Source organism: Montipora foliosa, chromosome 3, assembly GCF_036669935.1.
Source record: "Montipora foliosa isolate CH-2021 chromosome 3, ASM3666993v2, whole genome shotgun sequence".
NCBI lineage: Eukaryota > Metazoa > Cnidaria > Anthozoa > Scleractinia > Acroporidae > Montipora > Montipora foliosa.
The window spans coordinates 56,794,580-56,804,731 of record NC_090871.1 but is presented as its reverse complement, the minus strand read 5'-3'; the positions used below and the strand labels follow the sequence as shown (position 1 = coordinate 56,804,731).

Genomic DNA, 10,152 nt, shown 5'->3' with positions numbered 1-10,152 from the left:
TGATACTGTTATTTATCACATGTTTGTCCAAAGATCATTAAAAGGGTGTAGAAAATAAATCATTGCTAACGTAAGAATGAAACTACCTACATGAATAAAGGCTTGGGAATGAAACTTCCAGTACCAACCATTCCATTTAAAATCCACACCACCCCTGTTGATGAGATGTGCGAATTTCAAGTGCCGACACATTCCCCCCTACAGAAATTGATATTTTATTTCCACCCACAGAAAAATGGGGATTTTTTCCAATACGCTTCAGAAATATTTGAAAGATGAGAGAGTGCCGATACATGGACCCCCTCAGAAATGCTCTTTAGACCGCGCCTCACAAAAACCTCGTCAGCACGGGGGTGTGGATTTTAAATGGAATGGCGCTCGATTACCAGCCCCTGTTTCGGGAAATGAGCAGTGAGCGGCGGAAATCGTGCCAAAAATGTTTCAAGGTAACAAAACGCAAACTGTCTGTGAAGTTTGACGACCTAGTTCCTCTCCGTTCTTGAGGTACAGAGGGAATTGTGACACCCGAAAATGGCCCGTAAAGTTTCGGGACTTCGGAGAAACGGCACCAGGGGCCCGTTTCTCGAAAGTCCCGAAAAGCCATTTGTGAACTGCTAACCGCTTATTTTGGAGAGCCGATCTTTTAACGTGTTTTCAAGGTAACAAAAAGAAAAATAACTGTGAAGTTTGACGACTTAAATCCTCTCCGTTCTTGAGATACAAAAGGAACTGTGGCACCCGAAAATGGCCCGTAAATTTTCGGGAGTTTCGAGAAACGAGCCTCGGGCATGCAAAATGTTTCCGTCTGTGCCGAGTAGAGTGGCAACTTTTCGCAGACTGGCACTAGTTTGAAAAAGTGTGAAAAGGTTTATGGGGGCAATGACAAAGCAACTCCTGGACATGCGCAGCAACATCGTTATCCTCCATATTGGAAAGTTTGGTAGATCTTCAGGGTAAAAATGCCGGATTACCTTGGAAAGGACCAAAGAAAAACCAAAAATGACGATACGAAGGATGAAAAGCCAATTCAAGGTTGGTGGACTGTTCAGCATTGTTATTATTAAAAGGAATGATCTGGCACAAAATAACTGAGATGAACGACTGTCGAGATGAACTGAGTTTGCTAGCGATATGTGCAAGCTTTTAAGTTTAACTTGAGTTCTGACGTTTCGTAATGAACCAGAACGTACGATTGTCACTATGTTATCTGTTGTCTTTTAGCTCTCGATGAAGGAGATATAGAAATCCTGAAAACATATGTAAGTCCTATTCAGCTTTCGCATGCATTTGAAGTGTTTTCACTCAAAAAGTTAATGGGGAAATTTGACACTTTTTTATAGAAACTGCCGTAAACTTTTCATCTCTGCGACACTTGGATGCTAACCCTTAACATGATAGAGCTGTATCCTATAAGGGTGCATTATAATGAAATATGTAAAAAAGATGGCTGCCATTCTTTGGAGGCGAAGCATTCTCTCTTTTCTTTTGGTATCTAAAATCGTAAAGGTAATTCTTTGATTGCACTCACCTGATAAGACGGCCATGTTGGTGCCAAAAGAATAGAAAAATGTATCTCAAGTTTTGCATAATAATAGAGTCAAATTCCCAAAGGAAAAATATCGCTATTGTCTTTTCCAAAGAAGAGAGACTGCGCACAGTCTACCATTCCGAGGCAACTGTAGGACACCCCCCCCCCCCCCCCCCCTATGTTGTGTATATTATTACTGAGAATGGTGGCTACTCAATTTGTGGTGTCTAAAAAGATAGTTCTTTTCGTTAAAATCTGTGAAATGGTTTGGCTTTGTGTTGTACGCAACTGTCTTACATATAGAAGCTGGCTTTTTGTTAAAAAGGACAGATTATTAGATTTGCTGTAAGGTATTCACTACACCCTGGGTATCCACCTTGAGATAATCATTTATTGAGTATTGTGTTGACCGTACCAGTGGCTTATTTGGGTGTACATGTACAGCTGTTGAGCAAGTTCTCGTCTCCAGGAGCGATAATTTTGAAGTAGTGGTAATTGAGCAATAATTTCAAATTATTTTTTGTCCCCCACCCAACCAGTACCGTATTTACCCGTGTATAGGTCGATCCCATGTATAAGTCGACCCCCAATTTTTGATGGCAAAAAACGCAATTTCTTAATTTCTTTGTCAAATGTTCATGAGACACTAATCTTGTGTTCCTCGATTTCTGGAAATCTGGATACACAAAAAAATCAGGGCCTCAAGCGCTTGATAGTTTTGTTGTTCAGCAGCTGTTGTATATACGGGCATTTTGTCCTTGAGTTTCGAAAAAGTTCTCTGAAAATCGAACATGTAAACCTCAAACTCACCTGTTTCGTTGTTCAAGGATAAAGGGCTTTAGAGGATAAGCACAATGCAACATCACAGAAGCAGGAGTCGATCTTTGAAAATAACTTGCGAACGATGCGAAAATGTGCAAGGTTTAATTGGTCCTTGACTTACAATTTCTCAAATGACAAACAAAACAAAACTCATAAACCAAACAATACGAAGTTTGCAAAAGCATTTAAATCTGCCAGGTTTGTATAAAGAATAAAAAACAATCATTATCAACCAGCGTTTTCACGCCGACACGAGTGACGATGCTTGCACGCAAACACGAGTTATTGCGCCAGGTTACTAAGCCGTTGAACGATTGTGTTTTATTCGAAGAAACAGAAATGCCTAATAGAGCTTTCCGCCTTTGGAAAACGAAAATTTCCAGTGTCTATTTCATATTTGTGCTTGTGAGTATCTTCAACATTTATAGTTGGACAAATCCTTTTTTATTTCAACTGGAATTGCTTACATTCGTTTTGAAGTCTTTTGTCATTCATTTTGAAGTCTTTTACAATGTACGTCGGCTTTTGTCCATTGCGTTCGTTATGCCCAAGACAACATTATTATGTTAATTTTGAATAAATTACTTAGCTGGAACTTGGCTCAAAATCTTTGACCCGTGTATAAGTCGAGGGCGATTTTTGGAGCTTCTTTTGAGGCCATAAAAGGTCGACTTATACACAGGTAAATACGGTATATCCATTGGGAGCTTCAACAGTATGACTTAATCTAGAGTACTGTGTAAATGTTAAAAGGTTGTTGTAAAATTGTTTTTACTAAGCAGTGGGTGTGGATACTATTATTTCTCACTTTCTAAGGCTGTCGGTTGTCTGTGAATCCATTGTTTGCATGTTGATTTCCTCCTGATTTTCAATGAATAATAGTTATTGCTAATATTGTAATTACATCAAAAAATGATTGCATAGATTTAATCCCATCCTTTACGTTATGTCATGTAGGGTGCTGGGTTATACAGCAGATCGATAAAAAAAGTGGAAGATGATATACAAGGTGCTCTCAAGAAAGTTAATGAATTAACAGGTATTACATGTACGCAAAGTTCTTTACACAGGTCTACGTGGTACCTTTGGAACATACTGACCGTTACATGTATGTCCTTTAAAGGTGAACTGAAGGCCAAAATCAACAATTTTTCCAACATTGTTTTTGGAATACATAAGTAAAAAGTTTGTGGGGTTATTTCTTCTCGTTTTTTGTGAGAAAATTATGTTCAAAGTTGGTCTTTTCCCACTGTTTCTGCCTTTTCAGTGCAGGCTCTAAAACTAAATCAGCAGCCTGTTGTGACGTATGATATGTGGAACAGAGATTTCGTAATCAAGAGAAAAAATAGCTCCTGTGGATATTTTCTTTGTTTTTTTTTGCTGTTTCTTCATGGACTCAATATTCACGACAAACATCAATCAAAGCACTGCTTCTATATGGGAAGCTCTCGCATGTCTTCCCCATATCATATGTCGTAAGCTACAAAAATGACTGCTGACTCCTCCATTCCGAGTCGCAGTGCTGATGGCCCAAAATCGGAATAAAAACATTTTTTATGTGGAAAAATGACATATGCCAGGAAAAAAGTTTAAAACATCATTGTGCATGGTCTAAAGTGTTAAATAAAAAATGCTTATTTTCTTTGCCTTCAGTTCCTCTTTAACCCATTTACTCCTGAACCTTTTACATACATTCCGAATTCGAATTGGGTGCAATATTAGTCTGTTTCTCAATATTTGTGCCAACGTAATATGCCAAGGTCACTGTTTGTTTGGCTCCAACCATTAGGTATCAAAGAGTCAGACACTGGTCTGGCTCCTCCAGCGCTCTGGGATTTAGCCGCAGATAAACAGACTCTTCAAGGAGAACAGCCATTGCAGGTTATTATAAAAATGATTTATTAGTGATAGTAATAATGAAGTTAACAAGGAATGACTTTCAGATTTTGAGAAGAAAATCAAGAGACATGTTGATTATCCTCTTTAATGAGTTAACTTGTGGGAGCAAATACAACTGAGTCTGGCTTTTATTGTCTGTCTTCTTTAAGGTTGCAAGATGCACAAAGATAATAAACGCAGACACAGATGATGCCAAGTATGTGATCAATGTCAAACAGTTTGCCAAGTTTGTGGTGGATCTTGGTGACCAAGTGGCTCCAACAGATATCGAAGAGGGAATGAGAGTAGGGTATGAACAGTTACAATGTTATTTATAGGGTTCATACAGGGTTTTAATTTACATGTTGTTAATTACATTTCTTTAAAGTGCCACTACGATATTCCAATATTCCCCAGTACGGCTCGAGCTAGCTCGGTTAGTAAGTAGTTTATTATATTGCTTTTTAATTACCTTTTGCTTTGTTTTTACAAGCCCGTAATTGGCCCGTGGCATTACGGGAGAATAATGCCCTACAATTCAGTCACAATTAGCCAATCAGAGCCCGCGTTATATCGGCTACAAACACAAGTCATGTAATAATGTACTATTAAATAGTTTTTCTTGATTTGCTCATTTCAGAGTTGATAGAAATAAGTACCAAATTCACATCCCTCTCCCACCAAAGATTGACCCAACAGTCACCATGATGCAGGTAAAGACTTGAATGTACTTGGGTGTCGTTAATTTTCAGAGATAAGGTATTTTCAGGAGATGTGCTTGGGCATTCACAGTGGGAAACTGTGTCAATACCTTATCGATCTTCCAGAGATGTTGCAATAATAATAATTATTATTTTTGTGTTAATTAAAAGTATTATTATAGATTAAAGTACCTATCATGAGCTCAACAAACGCTTGCACATCAGTAATTGCTATTTTGCAACATAGTCTGTGATGTCAGTGATCACAGTTTCAACAATTATTTGAAGGGAATGTCTTATTATATAAGAATTCACCGTTTCTCAGAATGGCAATCTCATGATAGCAAATGAAACACTGATAATAATATTATTGCTTAACAAGATGCACTCAGAGATGTGATGTAGTAGGTTACCATGGCAACAAAAGAGCCATGTAAAAATGTCCTTTGTTTTGTCTTTAAGGTCTTGGGAGAGGTAAATTTGGACGTCTCACTTAAGTTTCTTGTTTAAATTGCAAATCTTGAATTGGTGGGATGTGTTCAAAGTTTTTTTTTCCCGAAAAAAAAAAAGACCTGAATAATCTGCCTTAATCTGCATGTGAAAAATGATTGGCATATCATGTCAATCACACATGAAAGGATTGGGTGTCAATTGACAACCTTTACGCGCGATCTGCTGCCTTAGCACTTGCCCGAACACTGATTGGCTCAGCATAATTGGCTTTCAAGTACATGTAGGGGGTGGAGTTTTTCTGCAGACCAGAAAAGTGATTAGTAAGATAAAACTATCTGCAAAGAGCCACATTAGAATTTTCAAGTTGTGAAGGTATGCATCTCATTTGTACGTAAGTACATGTTTTGCAAGAAATGAGCTAGTATGCCAGTTACTGTAGGTTTGTGTTCAATCATACAGTTGTCATTAGGTAGCCTAGACACTGAATGTTTTTTATCAACAGACTGAAACTGGAAGTGAGTGTGTCACATGCCAAGAGAGTAGTAACAGAGAAAAGTTCATGTACACAGCATTACACATGTGGTATTGTCTAGACAAGATAGAAAGTATTACAGTTCACTTCCGGTTGCAGTCTTTGGCTTAAAAATGTGGCACGCTTAGGCCCATAGAAAGAAAAGAATACACAAAATAGGAAAACTTAAAGTTGCTTTGAATCCCATCTGGGGTTTGAACTGTACCCTGTCACTGATGACAATGACTTTATTTGTAGGTTGAGGAAAAGCCAGATGTGACATACTCTGATGTGGGAGGCTGCAAGGAGCAGATTGAAAAGCTCCGAGAAGTTGTGGAAACCCCCCTTCTTCATGTAAGACTTGCATTTTCTCCCTTGCTTCTTTTTAAGCTTGATTGCTTGACTGTGAGATGATGGTTGACTGCAAGAAAATATTTTGTAAGAATTTCTTACACCTATGCTGATTGGACACTCAGAGCTTTGTACTTCTTCTGACCCTTCTCCTCCACTTTATAGCAAAGATATTTGTGTCACTTGTTATTAAATTGAGCCTCGTTCGCCCAGAGAACGGGTTGTTTCAGTGGTTAGCACATTTACAGTGTTCTCATTTGAACCTGTAACCTCTTAACACCTGACACCAATAAGTGTTACGGCTGTGAAAATTGCATTATTCATGTATCAAATGCAAGTAAAAGAACATGTTTTGGAGTAAACGATTGTATAGCTATTAAGGTATGTACCATTAGTTCCTTTTTTGCGATTGTACCTTTCTTCAAGTTTAGTTGTTGTTTACTCTGACCACAAAAACATAGGCACACATAGAAAAAGTTTCAGTCTTTGGTATTCAAGTTTAGATGCTTTACCACTGGTCTTGCAGCTTAGCCAACAGAGGCCATCTTTTGTTGTGGCTAGTTCTTTAAATCTGTAGAATTAACTTGTGCACAATGAACAGTGTATGACGATGTTATTGTACTCTGCTATATTCAGCCTTACTTGTTTCTCTTTCAGCCGGAACGCTTTGTGAATTTAGGAATAGAGCCCCCTAAAGGGGTTCTTCTGTATGGCCCTCCTGGTACTGGAAAAACACTGTGTGCAAGAGCTGTTGCAAACAGAACAGATGCATGTTTTATCAGAGTAATTGGCTCAGAACTAGTACAGAAATATGTTGGAGAGGTGAGTCAAATTTAAGTCACTTTTCATCATAATCATTGTCACCTTCTTTCTTTGACCTCAGCTCAGTCTCTACGAATCTCATCACCTTGCACTTATTTTAGCTTTATTGAGATGGTTTGCTTACATTTCACTGTTTCTGGTTATTAACAACATCTAGGTCAACTCAAAAAGCTACTCTATGTCCCTTTAAAGTGTCTTTCTCCTAATAAAAAAAAACTTTCCGCTCAACAAGACTTTTCTGCATTTGTTTTACACTAGTTCTTTGGTTTGCTACACTCTCTCCTTCCAAGTCACTGTTTAGAGGCTCCCAAAAAGTGAAAACTGCTTGTAATTTGATCTACGACAGTGGAAGGGGGAGCGATGGGTTTAATACCAGCTTGACATCATTGACTACTTTGCATTGTGATAATTCTTTGAAAACAGAGATGCAAAGTAATTTGTGACATCAACCCAGTATCAAAGCCATTCCCCTTCATTGCTCAGTCATGGATTAAACTATGACCACTTTTCCTGTCTTTCAAAGCCAATAAAAAGTGAATTTGAAATAAAAAGGTTTGAAAAACAACACAACAATTTGGAACAGTTTTTGGAGAATAAATAAATCCTGAGAATGAGACAAGTGTAGTTTTAACTCTAATGCCAGAGATGCCAGACTATTTTACTTGTAGGTTGGGGCAGCTACAGGGAATGGGTTCATTTTAGGAAACTTTAGTTCTTTCCAGGGCTCGAAATTAACTTCTTTGCTCAGGTGCCAGCTGGCGACTAATGGGGAAAATTTAAAAATAAATAAATTTCGGTCGCCAACTTAATTAATAATTTATATGACTTTGCATGAAAGGGAAGTCATAATTATTAAATAGCAGGTGAAAATACAGCACAAGAAAGACCTCTAAAGTCACTGTTGTTTTCGGCTTTTGTCTTTAGTTTGGTGATGGTGTTCTTTACAGTTATTTGAAATGGAGCAAAGCACAGAACGTTTTAAGTCCGTGTTTTCCATAGCAAGGCAAACATGGGTCCTTTATCCTTGCTTTTGTCCTCTTCAAAACGTAACTTTCTTTATTCCCCTACGGCTAGCTTACAATTATCACGAGTAAACGCAATACTACAATTGCTCAGCCTAGGCCCCCACACAACCACAATGCTTGTACCAGTCTCCGACCGGGATAAAATAAAAGAAGCGTCTCATACAGTTTCGGTCGCCTCTAGAATCAGAGGAACTTGCTTTCTTAAAGTATTTTTCTACCGATTTTTATCACCTTGCATGTGCAGTCAATTTTGCAGGTGCCCTCTTTCTAGCAGAGGGGACACGTTCTCCAACCTACTTTACGTTAAGGGTACAGGTCGCTTTTTTCAGGTTCTATACAAATTTCAAACTTGTTATGCGATGTCCAGATTCACTATCAATATATCAATATAATCAAGCTAGTTCCAAGGAGGTCCTTCGGTAATTTGGCTAAAGCTACGTTTTCAGCATTCACAACCATATGGCGCCTAGTAAACGCGGTGATCGAAGTATCGAAGTGCATTTTGTGCTATTAATTAACTGTGTGAAACCAATTTTCTTGTAGTATTTAGACATTATTATTTTTAGTGGGAAAAGAACGGTGAGTCGTGTTCTAGCTGCCAGTTCCGAATGATTTCATCATATAAAGATTCAAATACAAAAGTTGTCTACTGTTTATCCTGGGTTACCAGACAAAATATGATTCGCCAGCTGGCAACCAGTTCTGAAAATCTAGTCGCTACAACAAGTTGCAAAATAGTGGACACACTTCACCTTCTTGGGGCGTTATCAATGTACCTATTATCTCTCACACTGCAGCCCCCCTCCCCCACTTATCAGTGTTGCTAGCAAGACAAAAAAATGTTAAATGAAATGGGGAGAGGGGAGGGGAAGTGGGAAAGGTTTAAATTCGATATACAGTGAGTATTGGAAGCTAGATAAGGTGTTTTTTAATGAAAGTGTCTCAACAATTTTGCAACTTGTTGTAGCACTCAATTTTTGGTCGCATTGGCGTCCAGTGAGTCGCAATTTCAAGCCCTGCTTTCAGACTTTAGTCAGTAGTGGTTTCTCCTCTGTAGTCCATGATGCTAACCAGTTTTCACATCAAAGTCCTTTTCCATCTCATGCAATAATCAAAATTCATCAAGAAGATTAAAAGGATGCTTACTATAATTATGGTTTATTAATCTCTACTTACTCTCAATATCAATATTTTTAAAGTAGTTTACAATGTAACTTTTGACTTTTCATGATCTCCAAACCACCTTTAAGCTATTAAAACATGTTTGTTCTTATTTTTAGGGTGCTAGAATGGTTCGTGAATTGTTTGAAATGGCAAGAACAAAGAAAGCATGCATCATTTTCTTTGATGAAATTGATGCCATTGGAGGTAAACGTGCTACTTTGTGTCTTGCTCAAAGGAAAGAGAATTTTCATCTTAATGTAGTCACTTTTTGTAAATATGTTACACCAGCTACTAAAAGAAAAAAACATATTAAGTTTGATGCAATGCCCCTTGTGTATTTGGAATGCACATTGAGCAAGGACCAGCAAATGTTTTCAATACCAAACCTGCCGATTTGGCTTTGTCTATTTAGTTCTGGACGATTTCTTCCTTTAGTAAAAAGACATGAACATGTTTCATTGGTGCATTTTTGAAAATCACTGTGCACCAGCTTGTCTGGGCCTTAACCCATTGACTCCCAGGGGTTCCCCATTGACGAGAAAAATCGTCTGGTGTTAGACAGAGTAAAGTACTGAGTCTGGCCGGTTTCAGCCGGTTGGACGTCAAAGGGTTAATCTCATTTGATATCATCTCTCACTGGTAGGAACTCGATTTGATGATGGGGCTGGCGGCGACAACGAGGTGCAAAGGACCATGTTGGAGCTTATTAATCAATTGGATGGGTTTGATCCAAGAGGAAATATCAAGGTCCTCATGGCCACAAATAGGTAAGAGGATATTCTGATTCTGTTGAAATGGTAAGTGCCAATGGGGGATAAGGTAATTGGAAATTGTTGTTTTCTTCAGGACGTAGTCATCATCATTAAGTTCCTAACATTCAAGTCTGGAGAAATTGGT

At 38.3% G+C, this 10,152-nt stretch overlaps 1 protein-coding gene across 1 annotated transcript in view; it reads left to right on the top strand.

The window, feature by feature from the left end:
* The first annotated feature begins 895 nt into the window (after positions 1-895).
* The window catches only part of LOC137997771 (26S proteasome regulatory subunit 7), a 15,609-nt gene continuing 6,352 nt past the window's right edge, over positions 896-10,152 (top strand). The window contains exons 1-10 of the mRNA XM_068844012.1: positions 896-1,032; positions 1,222-1,259; positions 3,308-3,389; positions 4,140-4,231; positions 4,399-4,538; positions 4,869-4,941; positions 6,152-6,247; positions 6,902-7,066; positions 9,372-9,459; positions 9,899-10,022. Of these exons, the coding sequence (XP_068700113.1) occupies positions 960-1,032; positions 1,222-1,259; positions 3,308-3,389; positions 4,140-4,231; positions 4,399-4,538; positions 4,869-4,941; positions 6,152-6,247; positions 6,902-7,066; positions 9,372-9,459; positions 9,899-10,022 (971 nt within the window). The 5' untranslated portion in view covers positions 896-959. The remainder of the gene's footprint in view (positions 1,033-1,221; positions 1,260-3,307; positions 3,390-4,139; positions 4,232-4,398; positions 4,539-4,868; positions 4,942-6,151; positions 6,248-6,901; positions 7,067-9,371; positions 9,460-9,898; positions 10,023-10,152) is intronic.